General features: G+C 39.3%; 1 protein-coding gene across 5 annotated transcripts in view; it reads right to left on the reverse strand.

The window, feature by feature from the left end:
* The window catches only part of DYNC1I2 (dynein cytoplasmic 1 intermediate chain 2), a 61384-nt gene that overhangs the window by 1111 nt on the left and 34826 nt on the right, over nt 1-25447 (reverse strand). For all 5 annotated transcript variants that reach the window (XM_066279362.1, XM_066279366.1, XM_066279365.1 and 2 more), the window contains 9 exons: nt 25172-25334; nt 24966-25065; nt 24167-24292; nt 23134-23280; nt 22661-22774; nt 22024-22157; nt 21034-21178; nt 4321-4461; nt 1466-1591 (listed from right to left, as the gene is read on the reverse strand). In XM_066279362.1, the coding sequence (XP_066135459.1) occupies nt 1466-1591; nt 4321-4461; nt 21034-21178; nt 22024-22157; nt 22661-22774; nt 23134-23280; nt 24167-24292; nt 24966-25065; nt 25172-25334 (1196 nt within the window). The remainder of the gene's footprint in view (nt 1-1465; nt 1592-4320; nt 4462-21033; nt 21179-22023; nt 22158-22660; nt 22775-23133; nt 23281-24166; nt 24293-24965; nt 25066-25171; nt 25335-25447) is intronic.

The following is a 25447-nucleotide window of genomic DNA, read 5'->3' on the forward strand; positions in this document are numbered from 1 at the left end:
TTTGTAATTACAGGGACTGTAACAATGATTTATAACATTTTGAAACAAAAGACAGTGTTTGTGAAGGATGTTGTGATAGCCTCGGAAATGATTTTGCTATTCCATAAGAAATGATGACATCAGCTCATTTACAGCAAAAATGGTGGAATCTTGATAACATTATACGAAGTGAAATAAGTAAATCAGAAAAAACCAGGAACTGCATTTTTCTGGTAGGGGGTAATATCTTAATTTACTATTATTTTTTACTTCTTGTACCATTCCTAGTACAAAACAGTTCTTAAAAGCATGGTTCAAAAGAGCTGGTTTCTTATAAGTATTAAGTTTTGTTTAGAGCATAGGATAACCTTTCTTGATCACAAGGTATGCTGCTTCTTCCCAGCCCAGTGATGTACCCACAGCACAATGGCAGAAAAGGCTTGTGATGCTTTTGCCTCAATGAAGCAGTCCAATGACTAAACATTTTTGATAATTGTTATTATAATACTGGAGGAATGTGGCATTGCCATATTAGGAACAGTCCATTCACTGTCGCAAATGGATGTACCTGCTTCTAAAATGAAATTAGGTTAGACAGTGATATCCAACCCATTATGGTAGCTACTAGCTACATGTGACTATTTAATTTACTTAAAATTAAATAAAATTTAAAATTCAGTTCTTTGGTTGTACCAGCCATATTTTAAGTGCTCAAGAGCCCTACGGGCTAGTGGCTATGATACTAGACAGTATGGATACAAAGCAATTCCATTTGTGCAGACAGTTCAATTGGCTACTCTAAATGATTCAATCTTCTTCTCTCCAGATCCAACTTCTAGAAGTCTTGTGGTGTCCAGAGGATGAGAATCATAAAGCATAATAAAAGGAGTGACTAAAGTACGAGCCAGGACAGAAAAAAAAGGAAATCACTCCTAGGCAGTGATTTATAACTGATTAGTGCCAACCCAAGCACTAACGATGAGAGAACTGCAACTCATCCTGTTGGAGTGAATCGTAATGATTCTGCAACAAACCTCAAGAGTCAAGATTCACATTTCACAATATCTTCAGATAACTCTCAAAAAATATCACTTGTGATTTCTACTATTTGGCCCAAACAAATCTACAAATACAGAAAAATAAAATCTTATCTCAATATCAAATCTGTAAAACTCCAAAGTGCAACTCTAACTCCAAATTTCTTATTTTGCCTTAAGAATTTCTAGCTTCCAGCAATGCATTCTTCAAGAAATAAGGTACTTCCAACATTCTACTCTTAAAATCTGTTGTATGGGGACACAGGACATCCAGTTTAGAAAGAAAATTAATCTTAAGCATCATTCCTATGGTGGAAAGTATTGTCTTTACAACCATATAGTTTCTACAATTCATGAACCTCAAAGACTAGTTTTAGCCATGAAGAGAGCATTACTATGTTGTGAAAGATAAATAGATGTGTCAAAATTATAGGCAGCCAGCCCCATACCTCTCCCACATCATATATAACAATCTGTCCTTCAGAATCACCCACGGCAATCTCTCTTCCAGAATGGGTCCATCTTACACGATTAAGAGCAGGATTACCCTCCACAGAAATGCTGGCAGTTGGCACCTAAAATCATTTAAAATACAGAGAAGTGTTAAAAGTTTCATCAAAATTTCTATAAACATGTAAAATAGAGATTTTTCCCAACTTTCTTCCTGTTCAGTGATACATTATGAATGACCATTATAGTCAATCCTTGAAAATGGTTTGGGAAAATAACTTAAGTACTTATATAAGAAATTCTCATGACTGGATACATCATTTTGAAAGATCCTCTCTTTAATAAAGCATTCTTTGTTGTTTTAACTTCTTTAACAAGTCAAGCTGTTTGAAAATAGATGGCAAAAACCCTATTTTAAAGAAACATTTCAAAAGCCCTCATAAACAGATTATGGTTCAATTTTAGAGGACAGGAATTACTTTTGTAGCTTGCATCTCTGACAACTGAAACTTGTGATTTGATCCACAGTTCCTGGAAACAGTTCATACTGAAGGTACAGTATGAGTTTTTCCAAAGTCCCTTGTTAGCATGAACTGTCTAATGCAGGGAGAACGACGGCACCTACACAATAGTAGTAGTCCCTTGTAATCTGACCGCATCTCCCCTATGCCGAAGAAAAAGAGATTAACTTCCCAAATGCAGAGCAAACACTTAATGTTTGACTCAGACGAGAGCACAATAACATTTTTTTTTTTCTTTTCCAAGGGAGAGGAGGGGAAATAGACTTCCACATGCACTCTGACTGGGATCTACCTGGTAGCCCCCCATCTGGGACCAATGTCTGCCCATCTGGGGTCATGCTTGCAACCAAGCTATTTTTAGTGCCAGAGGCAGAGTCTCCATGGAGCCATCCATGCCTAGGGCTGATGCACTCAAACCAATTGACCCATGGCTGTGGGACAGGAAGAGAGAGAGAGAAGAGGAGCGGGAGAGGTGGAGAAGCAAACAGTCACTTCTCTTGTGTTCCCTGACTGGGATTCAAACCCAGGACATCTACACACTGGGTCAATGTTCTACCATTGAGCCAACTGGCCAGGGCCACAATAAGATTTTTTTCAAATTTGAAATCTGACAAAAAATAATCCTTCTAATTGACACCAGTCATCTCCTAATGATAAATTTAACCCCCTAGAATGCTAAAATTGTTACAGAGAAAAATATAAATAAAGGTGCATTTTTTAAGTTAATGATTATAGGAGAGATTAAAATTTAATTGTAACCACAAATCTCTAACATCAAAACCCACACTAAGAAAATAAAATTGGTACCATTCCCGTAACCAGCAATGTGTAATCAAGTGCAATCATGTAGCTAGAGCTGAATAGTTTTTCCTACCAGTTTCCCCCCCCCCCAAAGTTAGAAGCAAGGGAGGCAGTCAGACAGACTCCCGCATGTGCCTGACTGGGATCTACCCAGCATGCCCACCAGGGGGTGATGCTCTGCCCATCTGGGGTGTTACTCCGTTTTGGCCTGAGCCATTCCAGCGCCTGAGGCGGAGGCCATGGAGCCATCCTCAGCACCTGCCTGGGCTAACTTTGCTCCCATGGAGCCTTGGCTGAGGGAGGGGAAGAGAGAAATAGAGAGGAAGGAGAGGGGGAGGGGTGGAGAAGCAGATGGGCGCTTCTCCTGTGTGCCCTGACCAGGAATTGAACCCAGGACTTCCACAGACTGGGCTGATGCTCTACCACTGAACCAGGGCCATCCTACCAGTTTTTGAGTGTTCTTCCTCAAAGTACTAAACCAATAGTTAGTATAGTGTTAAAATTTTTTGCATTTCTTTTTTTAAATTCATTTTAGAGAGAGAGAGAGACAGAGACAGACAGAGAGAAGGGGGGGAGGAGCAGAAAGCACCAACTCCTATATGTGCCTTGACCAGGCAAGTCCGGGGTCTCAAACCGGTGACCTTAGTGTTCCAGGTCAACGCTTTCCCTATTGCGCCACTACAGGTCAAGCAATTTTTGCATTTCTAATATATAACTTACTTGCCCTGTATAAAACTATTTTACTTCAAGTTTATTTGGACTGATACCACTACAAATATGAAGTCATGTGGGAAAGAGTGGGATGTAATTACGGAAGCAAATAAGAGATTTTCTACTCAATTCTTAATGACAGAACTGCTAACATTCCTTCTTGCCACCACACTGCAATATAGAATTCTAAGAACATTTTCAAGCCTCTCTAAACTGGTAAAAATATACATGGTTAAAAATAAGTCATAGCTACAGTTAAATTTCATTTCCAACAATTAATTTTAGTATAGCAATTAGGAAATTTGATGGTTTCTATATTCATTTTATATGAACAGTAACAATGTTTTCACTCCTTTAAGGAACAAGTGATCAAAATACATTTTTTCTTCATTCAAATATATCAGGCTAAGACTAATGTTTATGGATGACATACAATTCTATCAAGGCTAAGAGAGAATTTAGAAAGTCAGAATTAAGGTTAACATACTTTAAGAGTCTGAAACTCTGCTTTCTAGCCTGTGAATGAAACATATTCCCGTTGCCTTATGAATGAGACTTTGCCAGGACATGAGAGACACAACAGTGCTTTTCAGAAGTAAAATAAAATGCCTCAGTGCTCTTCACAACATTATTTCTTTCTCCCTTCAGTTCTGCACAGCATGCTGTTTATTATTTAGGGTACAAAGCTTACTTGGTTTCTTTGTGATGATGCTACACTTACACAGCCCTTTTACATTCCTTGGGATAAAAATTTCACAAATTATTCAATAAATCCCCAATTTTCTATTTTTCAGTACAATTTTTTTTATTTTCCTGCTTACCTCTGTGTCATTATTGAGATTCCACAGATCCAGCCTCCCCATGCCGTCCACACAGGCGAACAGGGCTGGATGGGTGGGCGACCACATGACATCATAAACATAGTCTGAATTATCTTCAAATGAGTATAAAGGCTTGTTATTCTGAAAGGGAAAAGTTGATTTTTAGCACAAAGTATGACATACATTCAACAGGTATAACATTTTATGATATTTAACTCAGCTTAGAAAAAGTCCCCATAATTAGTTTCATTATAAAATTATCTGAAGTTATAAAGCTAAAAATCAACTCTTGGATTGCATTTTCTTCTTAACTTATAGATACCATACCATGTTAAAAAGAGGAATAGAGGTGCTTTAAAACCATTTGTCAATGAGAGGATTCTGGGAAGATGATAGCAATGGTACTCCATTTTTAAAATTCCTTCTAAGTATCTCCATAGACCCAGACAAAGCATAGCAAAACAAAAGATCCACAGACACCATCTACAACAAAAACAGGAGACAAAGCTCCAAATGTAAGCGGGTGAAAACCAACCTCTGACAAGCATAAGACCTGCACAGTATGAACATCTGTGAGAGAAGACATGTGTGGTCCTGAAGCCAGAGAACAGAACAGAAGAGCCTCAGGGTCAATAGCAATGCTGAGTGGACAGTGCAGGGGCCAGTCTGAGAACAGCAGCAGAAACTGAGGAGTTTGACACAATTCTATTTATAAATAAATGCAAGCAGACTCTATGTGATATAAGTAAGTCTAATGATGCAGTCTGAGCCCTATCAATTCTCAAAATTAACAACCAAAATGTCCTTTCAAGACAAAGTCTCACCAAAGAGAAACTGCTGGGATCAGAATCCAAGTTTTGGAACACAGCACAATAGAGACAAAGGAACGAGAAGACTCAGATACAGGTGGTGAAGAGGAACAGAACAGGCATATCTCAGATAGATAGATAGATAGATAGATAGATAAATAGAAAGATAGATTGATTGATTATATATCTGCTTTGCAAAAAAACACAGGAAAGCTTTAACCTAAACAATTCTACTAGAAATGCTATCTTTACCAATTCCATTCCTCCTAAAAGTAGTATCCTAATTCACTAGTATCATGGTTTTCAACCAACAGTCCACAGACTCGTACCAATCTGCCAGAAATTTCAGGGTGATAAACTCTTTTGCAGACCAGCAGGAAATTTTAGGTGTAACAACATGGGTCTTCAGGCTGGCAGTTGAAAATCACTGTAGTAGTGGACAATAAGCAACAAAAAAGTACTTCAGTAAATCCCACACAAAGTTATTGTGACAGATCTTGAATAAGGGTGCCATGACAAATGGGAAAAGAATAGCCTTTTCAACAAATGATGCTGAGACAACTGAATATGCACATGTAAAAGAATGAAGTTGGACCCCCTCCCTCGTCACACAGAAATTAACTTAAAATGTACCACAGATCTGAATATAAGAGGTAAAACTAAAACCATACAACTCTTAAGAGAAAGCATAGGAGTAAATCATTGAGATCTTGAATTCTGCAAGAGTTTCTTGGCTAGGAAGCCAAAAATACAAGAGACAACAGAAAAAGGAGATAAATTGGGCTACATCAAAACTAAATATTCTTGTGCTTAAAACAATACTCTCAAGAAAGTAAAATAATGTCTATACAGTGGAGAAAATATTTAAAAATCATGTATCTGATAAATGACTTGTATCTAGAACTCTTACAACTCATTAACAAAAGGCAATTAAAAATTGGACAAGGGATTTGAACAGATTTCTCCGAAGATCTACAAATAGCAACTAAGCACTTAAAAATATGCTCAACATCGTTATCCACCATAGAAATGAAACGCAAAACCACGAGATATTGTTTCATACCACTAGGATGGCTATAAAGGACATAAAGGCAGACAGTAACAAGTGTTGGTGGTGAGAATGGGAGAAATCGGAACCCTTATACATTGCTGGTGGAATGTAAACTGGCATAGCTGCTTTGAGACAGTTTGGCAGTTCCTTAAAATGCTAATTAGAACTGACACATGACCCAACAATTCTCCTAGATACATACCCAAGAGAAATGAAAACATAGGTATACACAAAAACTTCTGAGTGTTCATAGCATTATTTATAATAACTCTAAAATGGAAACAACCCAAATTAGATCAACAGAAAGTAGTATATTCATATAATAGGATAGTTCAGCTATAAAAAGAATAAAGTAAGCCCTGGCCGGTTGGCTCAGCGGTAGAGCGTCGGCCTAGCGTGCGGAGGACCCGGGTTCGATTCCCGGCCAGGGCACACAGGAGAAGCGCCCATTTGCTTCTCCACCCCCTCCGCCGCGCTTTCCTCTCTGTCTCTCTCTTCCCCTCCCGCAGCCAAGGCTCCATTGGAGCAGAGATGGCCCGGGCGCTGGGCATGGCTCTGTGGCCTCTGCCTCAGGCGCTAGAGTGGCTCTGGTCGCAATATGGCGACGCCCAGGATGGGCAGAGCATCGCCCCCTGGGGGGCAGAGCACCGCCCCTGGTGGGCGTGCCGGGTGGATCCCGGTCGGGCGCATGCGGGAGTCTGTCTGACTGTCTCTCCCTGTTTCCAGCTTCAGAAAAATGAAAAAAAAAAAAAAAGAATAAAGTATAGACATGTGCTACAATATGGATGAACCTTCAAAATATTAGGCAAAGTGAAGAAACCAGTCGCATATTGTATGATTCCATGAAATATCCATGAACTGCCCACCACAGGAAGTTATAAAAAAAAAGAGAGAGTAGATTAGTGGTTTCAAGTGCTGGGGCAGGGAAAACAAGGAATGACTGCTAACGGGTACAGGGTCTCCTTTGGAAATTGGAAATGTTCTAAAATTAGATAGTGTACACCTCTGTGAGTATACTAAGAACCACTGAATTATACATTTCAGAGTTATATTTTATAAGCTTATGAATTATAGCTCAATAAAACTGTTATTAATAACAAAAAAAAACAAAAGAAACCCCAAAGATGCCCTGGCCCGACAGCTCTGTGGGTTAGAACATCGGCCTGAAGTGCAGAGGTTGTAGTCTGATCCCTGGTCAGGGCACATACAGGAACATTCCTGTCTCTATTTCTTTCTCCCTTCTTCATGGGCTAAAATCAATCAATAAAAATAAATAAATAAATAAATAAATAGACAAAGAAACGACAAAGATTAACGAAATAAACTTAAAAAAGCAACCCCTGAAGAAGAAAGCCAAAGCAATACAATGCAAAAAAAAAGGTAATTAAAGAGAATTGTTCTAAATAAAACAGAGCTCAAAACTACATGTTAAAGAGTATCCTGGGTATCTAGAACAACTGACTCTAGTTTTTCAAGATTTTATTTATTTCTTTTCGAGAGGAGAGAGAATGAGAGAGAGAGAGAGAGAGAGAGAGAGAAGGGGGAGGAACAGGAAGCATCAACTCCCATATGTGACCTGACCAGGCAAGCCCAGGGTTTTGAACCCGCGACCTCAGCTTTCCAGGTCGATGCTCTATCCACTGTGCCACCACAGGTCAGGCTAGAACAATTGACTCTTGAAAGAAGAAGAAAAAAAATCATTTGCTCACCTAGATTTTTAAAGAAGACCAAGTCATAAGTAAAGAAAAGAAAATCAGATTTTTATCAGACTTTTTGACAATGTTTTTTGCCAGAAACAATAAAGTAACATATTCAAGGTAACTAAAGAAAAAACTATAAATCATGGACTTTATATGGAGCCAAACTGATCTTCATAACCAGACAGACTCTTGTGAATATGGGAAAAATGCACTAATGAGTATCTCCTGAAAAAGCTATTATAGGATGAGCTTCAGTTGACCAAAGAGATTAGAGAGACATCAACAGAAGGACATGGGACAGATGCCAAGTGCTTCTTGAGGGCCATCTTATTTCTTTGGGAATATAAACAAACTACAACTATACACAACAACACGAACACTTAACATAACAATGCAAACTCCAGACTGTGAGAACCTGGTTTCTTCTTCAACAACAACAAAGCAAGAAGAGAAGGGAAGAAAGGAAACTCTATTTACTTTTTTTTTGACAGAGACAGACAGAGACAGAGAGAGGGACAGACAGACTGGAAGGGAGAGAGATGAGAAGCATCAATTCTTCATTGTAGCACCTTAGTTTCTCATTGATTGATTTCTCATATGTGCCTTGACCAGGGGGCTACAGCAGACCGAGTGACCCCTTGTTCCAACCAGCAACCTTGGGCTCAAACTGGTGAACTTTGCTCAAACCAGATTAGCCTGCACTCAAGTTGTCAACCTCGGGGTTTCGAACCTGGGTCCTCTGCATCCCAGGCCGACACTCTATCTACTGCACCACCACTTGGTCAGGCAGGAAACCCTATTTTAAGAGAGGGGTTCAGGCCCTGGCCGGTTGGCTCAGTGGTAGAGCATCGGCCTAGCGTGCAGGAGTCCCAGGTTCGATTCCCGGCCAGGGAACACAGGAGAAGCGCCCATCTGCTTCTCCACTCCTCCCCCTCTCCTTCCTCTCTGTCTCTCTCTTCCCCTCCCGCAGCTAAGGCTCCATTGGAGCAAAGTTGGCCTGGGCACTGAGGATGGCTCTGTGGCCTCTGCCTCAGGCGCTAGAATGGCTCTGGTTGCAACAGAGCAACGCTCCCTGGTGGGCATGGCGGGTGGATCCCAGTTGGGCACATGCGGGAGTCTGTCTGACTGCCTCCCCATTTCCAACTTCAGAAAAATAAAAAAAAAAAAAAAAAAAAAAAAAGAGGAGTTCACAAGATATGTTAGTTGCAAATATATGGATCTCATTTGGCTCCTGCTTCAAACAAGTAATAGTAAGTTACACTCTTCTCCCTGCTTTTATATCTATTTGGAATGTTCCATAATAAGAAGTTTAAAAGTATGAATTTAAAATGTTCAGATATTATAGTAAATGTTAACAGCACAATTATCTTTAACATCCAAAAATATTATGTTTGTAATTAAGAAAATAAGTTATTATTATTTTTTTATTAAGTGAGAGGCAGGGAGGCAGAGAAACAGACTCCCCCATGTGCCCCAACCACTCAGCAAGCCCCGAAGCTCTGCCCATCTGGGGCGGCTGCTCCACTGCTTGGAAAGCAAGTTATTTCAGTGCGAGGTCATTGAGCCATACTCAGCTCCCAGGGCCAACTTGCTCTAACCATTTAAGTCATGGCTGTGGGAGAGGAAGAGAGAGAGAGAGACAGAGAGAGAGAGAGAGAGAGAGAGAGAGAGAGAAGGAGGAGGGGAAGGAGATGGGTTGGAGAAGCAGATGGTTGCTTCTCTTGTGTGCCCTGACTGGGAATCAAACCTGGGACTTCCACACATTTGCCTGATGCTCTTACTGCTGAGCCAACCAGACAGGGCTGGAAAACAAATTTTTAACAAAACTTTTTAAAAGTAAACTGCAAACAGACACTAAGTGGTTTTTTTCCTTTTAAGACCATTATTCCTATCATTTTCCTTGGCAACAATCCAAACGCAGTATCACTCTGAGGTAGTGGTTTTCAACTTAGGATGGGTAAACACAATCATCTTCAGAGCTTTTAAAACCAGATGCAGGGGTGCCTGACCTGTGGTGGCGCAGTGGATCAAGTGTCAGCCTGAAATGCTGAGATGTCGATTTGAAACCCTGGGCTTGCCTGGTCAAAGCACATATGGGAGTTGATGCTTCTTGTTCCTCCTCCCCTTCTCTCTCTCTCTCCCTCCCTCCCCCCTAAAATGAATAAAGTCTTTAAAAAACAAACAAAAAAGGCCTGATGCAGGGCTACACCCTCAATGCACTTCATCAGTGTTTTTGTTGTTACTTCACTAGTGATTCTGATGGACATCAATGATTAAGAACTCGAAGGTCTATCACTCCTGAGGTGATTGTATACTCCTTCAAGAACATCCCATTTTCAGGCAATTCTATGGTCTCGAGACATCAGAGACTTAAAACATAAGTTGTATACAACCATGTTCACATGCTCAACTGTAAGAATATAAACTGGTCTACATATTTTTTTTATATACTTTATTTTAAATTTAGTAAGAGGAGGGGAGGTAGAGATAGACCCCCCACGTGCACCTTGACTGGGATCCACTAGGCAAGCCCTCTACGGGGTGATGCTCTCTGCCCATCTGGGGCCCTTGCTTCGTTGCAACTGGAGTCATTTTCAGCTCCCAGGGCCAAGTCACTCTAATGGGGTATTGGCTGTAGGGAGGGAGGAGGAGGAGGAGAGAGAGAGAGAGAGAGAGAGAAAGAGGAGAAGAGAAGAGAGAGAAGAGAAGAGAAGAGAAGAGAAGAGAAGAGAAGAGAAGAGGAGGGAAGAGGAGGGAAGAGGGGGAAGGGTGGAGAAGCAGAAGGGCGCTTCTCCTGTGTGCCCTGACCGGAATGGAACCTGGGACTTCCACACGCCAGGCCGACACTCTACCGCTGAGCCAGCTGGCCAGGGCTATATATATATATATTTTTAATTCCTCACAATTCTCAACATGGTTCTTTTATTATTATTATTTAGAAAGCTAATTTTAACAGAGTGACATTGATCAATAAGTGTACATAGATTTCAGGCAAATATCACTATCATCTGATTAGTCAATTATGTTGTCATAATTTTCTAAAGAAGGGATTATCAATAGAAAAATGAACAAAAAACTTGAACAGGCACTTCATAAAATGGCCAATAAAGACATGGAAAGGTGCTTAACCTCCTTAGTCTCAAAGTATTGCAAATTAAAACCAAATATAATGCAACCACACTCATGAGAGTGATTAATATGAGAAAAAGAAAATACTGTATTTTCTTGTATTGGTAAGGATGTAAAAACAAAGGGAACTTTCATATGCTACTGGTAAGTTATAAACTGGTAAAATCATTTCGGAAAATTCTATGGAAATATCTACTAAAGCAGAATTATCCATATCCTATGGCAAAGTATTTCACTCTAAGGTAAATGCTCAACAGAAATGAGCTTATTATGTCCATCAAAAGACAACTACAACTATGCTCTTAGCAGCAGTATTCATAAAAGTTCCCTGTAATCAACTCAAATACCATCAGCAGTAGAATGAATAAATTATGATATATGTACATACTGGAATACATACTGGAATATTATATAGCTGGGAGAACGAACACTCTACAACCACACTCAATAATATCAATAACATGAATCTCACCAACATACACTGGAGCAAAAGAAGCCAGACACAAATATATATGTATTGTATGATTCCTTTTTTAATAAAATTTGAAAAAAAATATTCAAGTTAGATAAGACTTATTTATATTTATAATGAGGAAGAAGATTGTTAAATATTCCAGGAAAGAATTAGATTAAAATGTTTCGGCCCTGGCTGGTTGTCACAGTGGTAGAGAGTTAGCCTGGTGTATGGGTGTCTCAAGTTCGATTCCTGGTCAGGACACACATCTGCTTTGGCACCTCTCCCCTCCCCTTTCTCTCTTCATCCCTCTCTCTCTCTCTCTCCTCCCCTCCCACAGCCATGATTTGATTGGTTCAAGCTCATTGTCTCCAGGTGCTGAGGATGGCTCCATGGAGGTTCTGCCTCAGGTTCTAAAAAAACCTCAGTTGCCAGCATGGCCCCAGATGGGCAGAGCATCAGCCCCAGACAAGTGTTGCCAGGTGGCTCCAGGTCAGAGTGTGATAAGGTACCAAAGAACTGTAAAACTTAGTATTGACAACGTCATTTTATTTATTTTATTTTATTTATTCATTTTAGAAAGGAGAGAGAGAGAGAGAGAGAGGAGAAAGAGGAGAGAGATAGAGAGAGAAGGGGGGAGCAGGAAGCATCAACTCCCATATGTGCCTTGACCAGGCAAGCCCAGGGTTTCGAACAGGCGACCTCAGCATTTCCAGGTTGACGCTTTATCCACTGCGCCACCACAGGTCAGGCAACAACGCCATTTTAAAGAGGAAAAGTCAGGCTTCTTGCCTCCTCCTTTCCTTAGAGAATAGAGGGAGAAGGATGTGGGAGCTTCCTGGCTTACAAGGAGGACTGGGTCATCTAGTTTAACTATAGTTCTCTGAAAGAATAAAGGTTATCTGAACAACTTCCTTTCCATTTCAAGAAGAGACAATGTTTGCATATCCTACACTGGTTTTAACTCTTCCTCCCATTCTGGAGTCCTGAGAGTAACACATACCTCTACAGATGAATGTGAGGTAGACACTAAAAGATTTATGAATGTCTTTAATACGTAAAAAGACATTTACCACTACTGTATTGATATGTAGAACGACATCACTATTGTGTTACCTTGTAAGTTTTAATATGTAGGAATGTTTTTTATAGATCCTATAGACAAATAATGATTGATTATTGTGTCATGCTCCCCCTCCTTTTCTCCCAACCTGTATGTGATCAAGTCTATATAACTAGCTAGCTTCAGGGCTATTTTGGACACACGATTTGGGTTAGCTATACCCAAGTCATATGCAGCCAGTTTATTAATAAATCTCTTCCTAAAAATTCTTCTGTATCCTGCCTTGGGTTTCTACATAACCCGCGAAATTAAGGTACGCTACTTTATATGATAACAAGGATGCATGTCTATCTCCCCTCCTCTCACTTGGAAAAGAAGAAAAAAAAAATGTTTCATCCACTTAGTGGACTATGATACAGACAGAGAAAAAAGCAGGATACATTACAACTGGGTAAAAGATTATTATTAAAAATAAAAAAATAGGCCCTGGCCGGTTGGCTCAGTGGTAGAGCGTCAGCCTGGTGTGCAGGAGTCCGGGTTCGATTCCCAGCCAGGGCACATAGGAGAAGCGCCCATCTGCTTCTCCACTCCTCCCCCTCTCCTTCCTCTCTGTCTCTCTCTTCCCCTCCCGCAGCCAAGGCTCCACTGGAGCAAAGCTGGCCCAGGAGCTGAGGATGGCTCTGTGGCCTCTGCCTCAGAATGGCTCTGGTTGCAACAGAGCGACACCCCAGATGGGCAGAGCATCGCCCCCTGGTGGGCGTGCCGGGTGGATCCTGGTTGGGCGCATGCGGGTCTGTCTGACTGCCTCCGCGTTTCCAGCTTCAGAAAAATACAAAATAAATAAATAAATAAAATAAAAAAAACCAAACAATAAATGGTAACATGTCCCCAAATTTTAAAAATATGGTTACAAATCTTTTATAATTTTTTCAAGTATAATTTAAAAAACATAGTCATCCAAGGATTAATAATTTCATCCCCAAGAGAAAGCAAGCAAAAACAATTTTAGATATGACATCAAAAAATTAAAACCCCAAATGCATCTTTAAATGTTGTATTTTTTCCTAACTTAAAGAGAGCATCTGCCTAAATGGGAGAGGCAACAAAGAAGAGTTGAAGAGGGGCACAGACCTAACCTCTTGTCCCAGGGCTACCAATAACCAGCTTTAAGGCTTTAGGACAGGGGTCCCCAAACTACGGCCCGCGGGCTGCATGCGGCTCCCTGAGGCCATTTATCCAGCCCCCCCACCGCACTTCTGGAAAGGGCACCTCTTTCATTGGTGGTCGCTGCAAAGTATGGTGTTGCTCATGTACAGTATTACTTCCAGTGACGTGGGATGCATGCGTCACGGCTCCGGAAGCGTGTCATATCACTTGTTACGGCTAGCAGTGACAAATATGGAACCGGACGTTGACCATCTCATTAGCCAAAAGCAGGCCCATAGTTCCCATTGAAATACTGGTCAGTTTGTTGATTTAAATTTACTTATTTTTTATTTTAAATATTGTATTTGTTCCCGTTTTGTTTTTTTACTTTAAAATTAGATATGTGCAGTGTGCATAGGGATTTGTTCATAGTTCTTTTTATAGTCTGGCCCTCCAACAATCTGATCGACAGTGAACTGGCCCCTGTGTAAAAAGTTTGGGGACCCCTGGTTTAGAAAGTCATCTCATCACTCTAGGTCCCTATTTCCTTACTCATAAAACAAAGGTTTTGTATCAGTGCTTCTCAACCTTGACTATACACTGAAAACCTCCTAACCCTGAGAATTTTTAAAAATATGCTGTCACCTAGATCTCCCCCTTACATACAGTATTCTGATTTAATTACTCTGGTGTGTCAGGTAAGCACTAAATGTTTTTAAATTGCCTGGGTGATTCTAATGCAATTAAAACTGAGAATTACTACACTAGATAATGTCTAAAGGTCACTGCAGCTCTAAAATGCTTACAAAGAATAGGTTTACATGTCGGCCTGGCGTGCGGGGGACCCGGGTTCGATTCCCAGCCAGGGCACATAGGAGAAGCGCTCATTTGCTTCTCCACCCCCCCCCCCCCTCATTTCTGTCTCTCTCTTCCCCTCCCGCAGCCAAGGCTCCATTAGAGCAAAGATGGCCCAGGCGCTGGGGATGGCTCCTTGGCCTCTGCCCCAGGCGCTAGAGTAGCTCTGGTCGCGACAGAGCGACGCCCCGGAGGGGCAGAGCATCGCCCTCTGGTGGGCAGAACTGGGTGGATCCCAGTCGGGTGCATGTGGGAGTCTGTCTGACTGTCTCTCCCTGTTTCCAGCTTCAGAAAAATACAAAAAAAAAAAAAAAAAAAAAAAAAAAAGAATAGGTTTACAAACATTTGCCAAAAGAATGAATCAAAACTAAGGACTTCTTTGAACAATAGACAGTATTTGAATAAGCAAAGGTAGCTCATTCTGGTATAATGGTAATAACACCATATGGTCAAGGGGCAAACTATTTTTTTCTGAGTTCTTTATAGTTGGGTATTGTGTTGAATAATGTTCACCTCCCAAATTCATATCCAACTGGAACTTATAAATGTGATGATATTTGGAATCAAGGACTTTACAGATATAATCAAGTTAAGCTAAGGTTATACTGCATTATGGTAGGCCTTAAATCTAACATGACTGTCTTAAAAGAAGAGAAGACTACAGACAAACAGGGAGGACACCAGTGATAACAGAAGCGGAGACTGAAATGATGCAGCTGCAAGCCAAGATTGCTGGCAACCACCAGAAGCTAAGAAAAGAGGCATGGAACAGAGGAACACATTCCCCCTCAGCCTCCAAAAGTAACTAACCTTGTCAATGCCTGGATTTTGGACTTCTAACCCCCAGAACTGTAAGAGAATAAATTTCTGTTGTTTCAAAGCCACCTAGTTTGTGGTAATTTGTTTTGGCATCCCTAGAAAACTAATACAGTAATTCTGTATTTTCCTGGGGTAACTGGCTAGATCTAGATTAATAACCAATAAGTCCCTATAGTAAATACATGGGCATAAAAGTGAGGTGCCCTCAAGAGAACTGGGAAATATGTCCTCACCTGGATCAGAACAGAAATAAACAGATCCTCTTTAAAGAGAAATGATTCCAAGGTTAGAAATATCTTCTTTTAAACCTAACTGATAATACTACCTTTTTGAGAAGAACTGTGTCTATTAAAACCAATGGAAATACAAAAAGAAGCAGTTTTACAAGAAAAATACAGGCAGTTCCTAATATAAGCACTGTCCAGGAGAGAGACAGTCAGTGGACTCTGAGAATTACCACCCATGGCAGGACGATCTCTGTGAAGAAGAATGAATCATACTATCTTTGCTCGATGCCATTAAACATTCAAATTAGAGAACCTCTTTTGTTCCAATTCCTTGCTCACTAAGCAATCTTCTGATTATAATTTGGCTTCCTATGTGGATTATCTACAGGGAAACAATGAGTTGTTCAGGCCAGCATGGGGATCTGGGCCTTTTGGCAGTTATTTCTCATTATAAATTAATAAATTGACATTCTCCACTATATCAGTGTCTTAGGAGCCTGTTAGTTCCAGTCAGCACTCCTCAGCTAATCAACTCTGGTAGACTGATGAGACTGAGTATGTAAATATGCTAAGGACAGGTTGGACACTGGTCAGCAGCAAGTTACTATGGTAAATGCTGCCATTGGGTTTCAATGGTCAGTAGGCTTCCCCAAGAAACACCCCAACCGCAAAGCATTTTCCCATTTTAACTTCTCTAATATGTGAACAGTTAGCTATGTCAACAGTTAATAAAATCTCTTCGACCCTGTTTTAATGCTTGTATTCTCTGAGATAAATAGGTCAGCAGTTAAAATGAGGGAATTTAAGACATCAGAGATTTAAAAAAAAATTGTAGGGTGTATATGGATTGTAAAAGTCTGAAAAATACCAACTCTAAGAAGTTACTACCTTAACAATCTTAATTTTGTCACTTTATGGTAAATATGGATCTGATAGGATTGTTCTAAGACTAGAATATAACATGTGTGCATTAAAACATTCAGAGTAATCTAACAAACATGCTTAAATGTAATAGGCCATTAAGCTAATCTACCACTTAATTTAGTAGGGCAGACTCTTATGGAATCCTCAGGTTACCTGCAAGAAGCTTCTACGCTTTACATATTCTTTCTACCATTTTTCAAACCCACAAAAGTATTTTCAAATAGGTATCTTGAAAAGGTAACTGTATCCTCCAAATATATTAGAAGCAATGTCTTGGTTGGTTTAAACATCACCAAAAAGTGAAAATCATCTATCTTTATCTTCTTTTATAAAAATAACTGAGGACTCTGTCATTGTATTATTAATCCCTAACCAGGCAACATTTATAAGCTGACTACAGAAGCAGATGACTTTAAATCTGAGGCAGTGCAAAATTGAGATTTCTAGGGATTTTTTAGAGGACTTACAGAAAGGGAGAAAACTTGCTACTGGGGCAGAGCCAGGTAAAAAGGACACAAAAATACAATAATATCTAATGATTCATTCTTTCAGTTTATGAGGACTCAATTCCCAGAGTCAGAAAACACTTTAAAGTAGAGATGGAGAAGAAAAACATTTTAAAAGTCTGTTAAATTCACAAATATAAAGATACTGGTTTTAAAAGCTTAAAATAAAATCAGAACAATGTTTATTTTTTACAGAGACAGAGAGAGGGACAGACAGACAGGAAGGTAGAGAGATGTGAAGTATCAATTCTTCCTTGCGGCACCTTAGTTATGCATTGATTGCTTTTTCATATGTGCCTTGACTGGAGGGCTACAGCAGACCGAGTGACCCTTTGCTCAAGCCAGCGACGTTGGGTTTTAGGTTCAAGTCAGTGACCATGGCTGGGGTCATGTCTGTGATTACACGCTCAAGCCAGTGACCCTGCACTCAAGCTGGTGAACCTGAGCTCAAGCTGGCAACCTTGGGGTTTTGAGCCTGGGTCCTCTGGGTCCCAGGCCAACAATCTATTCATGGCACTACTGCTGGATCAGGCTGGAACAATGTTTTTAAAAAGAGTATTTAAAAACCTTACCTGCCTATTATTCATTATCTTTGTGTTAAAGAGCATAGAGGCTCTATCAAGTTGTTTGGCAGGGAAGAAATAAATACCAGCAACACAATTAACATTGAGAACCATAATATTTGCAAATAAAATACTCAGCAGGTTGTTTCTGTTCTATCCTTCATGCAGAAGTGTTTGCGTGTAGAACAGTTAGAATAAAAGGCAATTCTTCTGCTAAAAGTTTTAGAAGACCTTTAGGCATGTATGAAAACACCCAGTTCTATGTTGGCCCATCCTCTGGCCACTAACATTTGAGCGGTATGTGTATATAGGGAGGAGGGAAGAGGCATATTAAAGTTGAATAATAAGTAAGTCTTCTATATGAAGCTCACAGAAGAAAGCAATAGCTAGCCCAGGAAGAGATAGGTCTGCCTGTCATTCTTATCCAAAGAACAGTTCTATATTGAAATACAACAAAATACAAGGACAAAAAATATCAACCACCAAATAACCAACCGTGTGGTACCACAAAAGCAAGCATTAGTTAGTCTGCATTCACAGATTAGGTTCTATTCTTGTTTAGGCAAGACCAACCCTTCATTTTCCAGTCCTGTTAATAATATATATAAGGATGAAAGCCTCAAATTTAAAGCTAACATAAGACCCGAGATATTAAAAATGATAACAAATCTACAAATAGTCTTTTCAATTACTAAAAAAGGAAGCTAGCCAAAAACCTAAGACAGATGTGATGTCTCCTGTGTCCATAGACAGGACTACTAAGGTCAAAGTACATCCATATTCTGCTCCTTACACTGCTGCTTGTAGTCTAGAGACAGTTTGCTTTGGTTTGTACTATCATTTCTTGTGGGAATCATCTTTCTCTTTTCCATTATATAAATCTCATTAAAATAAAAATTCAAGAACATTTCAAGAAAGAAAATAAACCACTGATAAAGTATTATTTAGGCTCTGATTCCCCCTAAGGGAAAAGAAGGAACTGAACAATGTTAAGTGCCTATTACATGCTAGACACTGTGTTAAGCACCTTTCTTTATGTTGCCTTCATCAGACTTAAGGTAAGTGCTATGTTTCTACCTGTGAATGTCAAACATGAAAACGCTCAATTTTAAAAGGCAAGCCTTTAGAGGCAAAGTATTCTAACTCACTTTATATTAAATTTAAAAAAAGCATCAAGACAGGACAACTGTGAACAGTGAGTTCATCCCAGATTTCTGAAGCCAGTATTTGATAAATATCAGTTCACTGTAATAGCAAAGAACATCTCTTAAGACTACTAAGTTTGGTCCCAGCCAGTTGGCTTAGTGGGTAGAGCAACAGCCTGGTATGTGAAAGTCCCGGGTTTAATCTCAGGTCAGGGCACACATGAGAAGCAACCATCTGCTTCTCTTCTCCTCTCTCTCCTCCTCCCCTCTCTCTCTTCCCCTCTTGCAGCCAGTGGCTCAGTTGGTTTGGGTATGGCCCGGGTCACTGAGGATAGCATGGTTGGTCCCAGCATAGGCTTCAAGCACTAAAAATAGCACAGTAGGTGGTCCTGGCTAGTTGGTTCAGCTGTAGAGCACTGGCCCAGTGTGTGGAAGTCCTGAGTTCAATTCTTGGCCAGGGCACACAGGAGAAGCAACCATTTGCTTCTCCACTGCTCCCCTCCCCCTCTTCCTGCAGCCATGGCTCAAATGGTTCAAGCAAGTTGGTCCCAGAAACTGAGGACAGCTCCAAGACCTTGCCTCAGTTGCTAAAATACCTCAGTTGCCAAGCAATGGAGCAGTAGTTCCAGATGGCAGAGTATCGCCACACAGGGTGCTTACTGGGTGGATCCCAGTCAGGGCACATGCATGAGCCTGTCTGTCTGCCTCCTGGCCTCTCACTTCATAAAAAAATAATAAAAAACCGTGGCACATGAGCATTGGTCCCAGACAGGGTTGCCGGGTGGATCCCAGTTGGGGTGCATGAAGGAGTCTAGAGTTTGTCTATTTCCCCTCCTCTCATTTAAAAGAAATAAAAAAGACTACTAAGTTTTCTCAAGAAAACTAAAAAGCCTGCCTGACCAGTGGTGGTGCAATGGATAGAGTGTCAACCTGGGAATCTCAGGACCCAGGTTCAAAATCCTGAGGCTGTAAGCTTGAGCATGGGATCACAGACATGACCCAGTAGTTGCTGGCTTGAGCCCAGAGGTCACTGGCTTGAGCAAGGGGTGACTAGCTTGGTTGGAGCCCCCAGTCAAGGCACTTTGAGAAGCAGGAAGCACTTTATAACATTAAGTGGGGTTTTCAAATAACTGAAGCCTATTAAAACCAAAAAAAAACTTATTTAAATTATTTATTATGGAAAACAAAAGTATATATGTACCCATAACTTTATACAATATTTTTTTTGTATTTTTCCATTTTTCTGAAGTGAGAAGCAGGGAGGCAGAGAGACAGACTGCCACATGCACCTGACCAGGATCCACCCAGCAAGCCCACTAGGGGGCGATGCTCTGCCCATCTGGGGCTGTTGTTTTGTTGCAACCAGAGCCATTCTAGTGCCTAAGGCAGAGGCCATGGAGCCGTCCGCAGCACCCAGGCCAACTCCGCTCCAATGGAGCCCTGGCTGCAGGAGGGGGAGAGAGAGAAAGAAAGAAAGGAGAGGAAGAAGGGTGGAGAAGCAGATGGGTGCTTCTCTTGTGTGCCCTGGCCAGTAATCGAACCCAGGACATCTACATGCTCGGCTGACGCTCTACCACTGAGCCAACTGGTGAGGGCCTACAATACTTCCTTAATGATTCAAGTTTATTATGTGTAGCTTTATCATATAGGACTTACTGTATATCAGCTTTTATCCACCTTTTCTCCATTTTCCATCAGCTCTGAGCCACTGTAATTCTGAACAAGACTCTTATAAGCTCTCCAAAGAGAAATGTATGACTTTTTTTTTTAAAGATTTTACTGATTTTTAGAGAGGGGAGAGAGGGAGGGAGGGAGGAAAAAAGAGAGAGAGAAAGGGTTTGGGGAAGAGCAGGAAGCATCAACTCATAGTAGCTGCCTCTCCTATGTACCTTGACTGGGCAAGCCCAGGGTTTCAAATTGGTGACCTCAGCATAACAGGTTGATGCTTTATCCACTGCGCCACCACAGGTGAGGCAAAAATGTATGACTTTTGTGCTGAGCTGTATGACAGCTATGTGAGGTGCTATGCGAGACACTCGGGCTTTTTCTCCAACTCAGTTCAGGATAGACAGTTCTGTGCTTGAAAAGCCTGAAGTGGTTGGAAGACTGGTCTTTAGCTGTGTGTGGGTTATCATATATGTCAGCACACTTTTATGAAACTACAACCTTTACTAGCTCACTCAAGTTCTAATTGCTTACCAGATCTGATCTATCTTAACCATGCTAAACTATTAGAAAGTTTTTCATCTTTGCTCTGTAGTTTTAGAGCACCACCTTGTGTTAGAAATCTGAGCAAATGAGCAGACATCTGTTTTTAGATACCTTAGTTGTCCAAAGTTTTACTGTCCAGTCAAATGAAGAAGTGACAAAAAGATGTGAGAAGTCTACTGCTCCAACAGCTGCATGACAATGGATGCCAGTGATTGGTCCTTGATGTCCCTCAAACATCTCACTTATTCCAGCTTTGCTATTTCATAAAAGTGAAAATGTTAGGGAAATCTCTTGTAAGATGACCACTTATAAGTACATTATTTTACAGTTTATATATCAGATGACATAATTTCAACAAACTTAACTCTGCTCATAACTCATCAAATAAATTTAGTGTTGCCATATCTATTTGATAACACTACTAAAGCATTAAGTACATTTTGAACTACAAACATCACGTTGTTGATGACAGAACTAAAAAGTTCAATATCTGAGGTGGTGGAAGAGACAAAGGGATGCTACATATAAGAGAGGAAATCTGGGCTTTTTTAAAGCAAAAGCTTTGAAGCAAAGGTGATCTATATTTAAGATGAAAACTGGACATTCAATTATTTTTTAAGAAAGCAACTGATAAGGTACAGCTAGACAATTTCAAAACAGATTGAACAGCAGGAGAAATACTAGTCAATTCAAAAAGTATACACAAAATTACTGTACAATTATCAAAAGGACTGAACTAAATAAAGCTCAACATCCAAATAAAATGGGAAAATGACTGAAAATTGTATTTACAGTTTTAAAAGTCAGCACAGTTGTGTGCATGCAGTATTTGTAACTGCTGAATGTTATCTCCACCACTAACGTCTATGAGCAGGTACACACATACAAAATCACAACCCTCAAAATTCAGACCCTATCATGACCCAAAGTAAACCTCTATTTTGGAAAAAAGTATTTGTTTTAATTTAAGATACCTGACTTCAAATAATTTATCACAAACCAGTGGCTCTGGGATAGACTTCTACTTAAACAAGGGGAGATTTGTTTTACTGAGATTCAAGGGAGAATTTTAAATGATTGCAAATTCCAGTTTCGATATACCTGCCATGGCGGCATGCTGTGTATACAGAGCCCTCTTCACTCCCAACAACAAAGTTGTTGACATCTCCAACTGGGAAGGACATAGATGTCACAGCTACTGCCTTTGACTGTTTATGAACCAATTCCATGCTATCCTACATAGAAAAGAAAAAAGATATTATTTTATAAACTTGCAATTTAAAAAAAAAAATTTTATTTATTCATTTAGAGAGGCGAGGGAAAGAGAGAGAGAAAGAGAGAGAGAGAAGGGGGGGAGGAGCTGGAAGCATCAACTCCCATATGTGCCTTGACCAGGCAAGACCAGGGTTTCGAACTGGCGACCTCAGCATTTCCAGGTCGACGTTTTATCCACTGCGCCACCACAGGTCAGGCGCAATTTTTAATTTTTTAAGAAAAATTTCTAGTTTTAATTGGTTTCTAAACAATTATTTTATTATACTACTTAAATTATCTTTGATTAAATGAAGAAGGTTTGAAAATAAAGTATATAAACAACAAACTATTTAACACATGTTTAGGTTTATAAACTGTTACCAAAATATCATAAAACATTTATGAAAAACATAAGCTGGAGTTTACATACACTTGAAAAATAACATTTGGCTCAAAATTTCAGAGTTTTCTAAGATGAACTTACCTGTGGATGGGAAAGCATGTCAAGACTCCATGAACAAATTTTTCCATCAGTAGAGATGCTAATCAGATTGTGAGCATTTTGTGTTCCAACGACATTTACACAATATACAGGATGCTGAGGAAAGAGATATTAAAGTTTTCTGAAATAATTTCACCAAAAGTGAAACAATTTCTACTGCATAATCACAGGTATTCTGTTTCATATCAAAACAGTCTCATATCTTCAGGTCATTTCTTATGTGACGCTTGATGCTATTCTGTTGATTAACAAAAGGTTGTCTCAGAAGAGAGATGGGTTTCTAATAGAACAAATTTCCAAAAATACAAAATAAAGGCCTTTGTTTTTTGTTGCTAAATGATAAGGAATTCATATATCAAGGGAAACACATTCTCAAACTACTCTGATGGACACTACTAAGTATCCATTATGGTGAAGGAGCACAGAAGTCAAATGGAAATAACCTCTCTACTCACTGTGTGCGCAGCAGCCGACAGTGGAGTTCTCTGCACTGGAGTTCTTTTATTGCTACGGTTATCCCACAGCACAATCTGGCCTGAATATGTACCACCAACAACCAGATTTGGATGAAATTTTGCAAATGTAGCAGACATCACAGCTGACTGAAAGTAAGATTTTTATACTTAAGTTAGAAGTCTGAGAAGTTATAAAAATAAATCTATATTCAAAACATCTTTCCCTTTATTGTAAGGTATTACATACAACACCTTCCAAGGAAGTAAATTCTTTAAAATTTTAATTTTGTTCCAGAATATAACTTATCTTTGGAATATTTTTTGCTTAAAATCAAATGTCTGGATTATTTATACAAATATACTTAAAGTAATTTATAAAAAAAGCAAAAAATTATTTCATTTAATTACAGCATTAAGTCAAAAGAAAACTGGCTTTGCATTAGCCTCTAACAATAATCTGACAACAGAGTATATGCTAGTTTTGATTCAGCTAAGTGTTTTTTCAGAATTATAACATTACTAAAAGAGTGTAACTTATGCAAACAAAGAAGACTTGCAAATTTTAATGTCCCACTAAATCCACTTTAAAACTCTGCATCTGTTTCCTACTTCAAACATATGTTTCTATTTAAAACTATCTAGTTCCAACTCCTCAGGCCATGTATAAGTAATTCAGTGGGCCAACAGTCTAATTGTATATTCAGCAGTAAATTCCTGAGAAACTCCCTGTAGAAAAGACATTTTATAAAAGATTTCTTTTATATAGTCAATCACAATAACAGAAAATCACGACTGCAAAGAACTTTAGGTGTGATTAAACATTATAAGAGATGTCAGAAACACTACAAAAGGCAGATCATGTTGAACTGAGAAGTCTTCAGTTTTCTGTTAACATCTGTTTGCAAATATGGGGTGGTTTAGTAAATGCCAACCCAATGAAATCATTATGTTGACAAGAAAAGAAAAAAAGCACTTGTCTAAATTCATTAATGAATTCTTACACTTGGGGAAGACTGTTAAAATACCATTTTACCTGGCAGTGAAACACATACTCAGGGGTAGTTTTTTTGTATTTCATATTCCACACAAGGGCCACCCCATCTGGTTCATGAGGAGCATCTTCATTGTTGTTATAGGAAGCCACGAGTAACTCTGGATACTGCTCACAAAGATCAAGTAAAAAAAATGCTATGATAATAACTTTTTACATTTTTATTCAACTGTCTTTATCAAATTCTATAAATAAATTACTAACAATTCATCAAAAAAGATAGTTATACTCACTAGAATGTTAGCACAACCTATCAGTATAGTTATTTAAAATGTTTTAATGTAGTTACTTAAAATGTTTTAATTAACTTCATTAATATGTGTTGCAATTTTATCCAAAGGATTTGGTGAGCAACCGAAATTAGTAAAACTGTGTTGTCGTATAAGTAAAATCTTGAGTTTTAAATATAAGTAATGTTTCCAATCCTTACTCCTACAGTACATAAGACAAAATGATGTAACAGTAGAACCATCATCCATTATTATTTTAAATGATATATTGATTTAATTAGTTTCCATAATTAAAAGGTGAAGGGATTAAGCAAAAAGAAATTACTCATGGGTACAGAAAACACTATGATGATTACCAAAAGGAAAGGGGGATAAGGGAGGACTTAGAAAGGGGGAGATAAATGGCGACAGGAGACTTGACTTTGGGTGGTGAACACACAATATAATATACAGATGACGTGTTATAGAACTATACACTTGAAACTTATATAAGTTTATTAACCAACAAATAAAAAAATGAGTTAATAGCAACCAGTTTTGTTATAATTTACCTGAGATGACCAATCCAAACAACTAACAACCCGATGCTTCGACCAACGTTCATCAAAAAATTGTCGATTCAATGACAGCTTTGCACCTGCTTGAATCTCTCTACAGAAAAAACCAAATCCAAAAAAAAGATGGTGTCAGAACTTCTCACTCTATCTTAAAGTAATTTAACACTTCTGAAGCTATAGTTTTAGCAATGAAACATTACCCTTCTTTGTCTTCCAAATCTCTTCCACTGTAGTCAAAGAAGATGTTAATCTGCTCAGAAAGAGCTCTTTCTACAATTCTTGTGGAATGGTCAAAGAAACTTAAAAATTCCTCAGTGTGCAATATTTGTTGCTTTTCTTCTTCAGTCAGCTCATGAGGGGGAGCTGAAAAAAAATGTTTTCCTGAAGTCTGATTTATGTGAGTCAAATCAGGTCCACTCACTATTATTTTGAATCAATAAATGCCACATATTCTTTTTCAATCAGATTCACCTCTT

The sequence above is a fragment of the Saccopteryx bilineata genome, chromosome 5 (genome assembly GCF_036850765.1).
Source record: "Saccopteryx bilineata isolate mSacBil1 chromosome 5, mSacBil1_pri_phased_curated, whole genome shotgun sequence".
NCBI classification, from domain to species: domain Eukaryota; kingdom Metazoa; phylum Chordata; class Mammalia; order Chiroptera; family Emballonuridae; genus Saccopteryx; species Saccopteryx bilineata.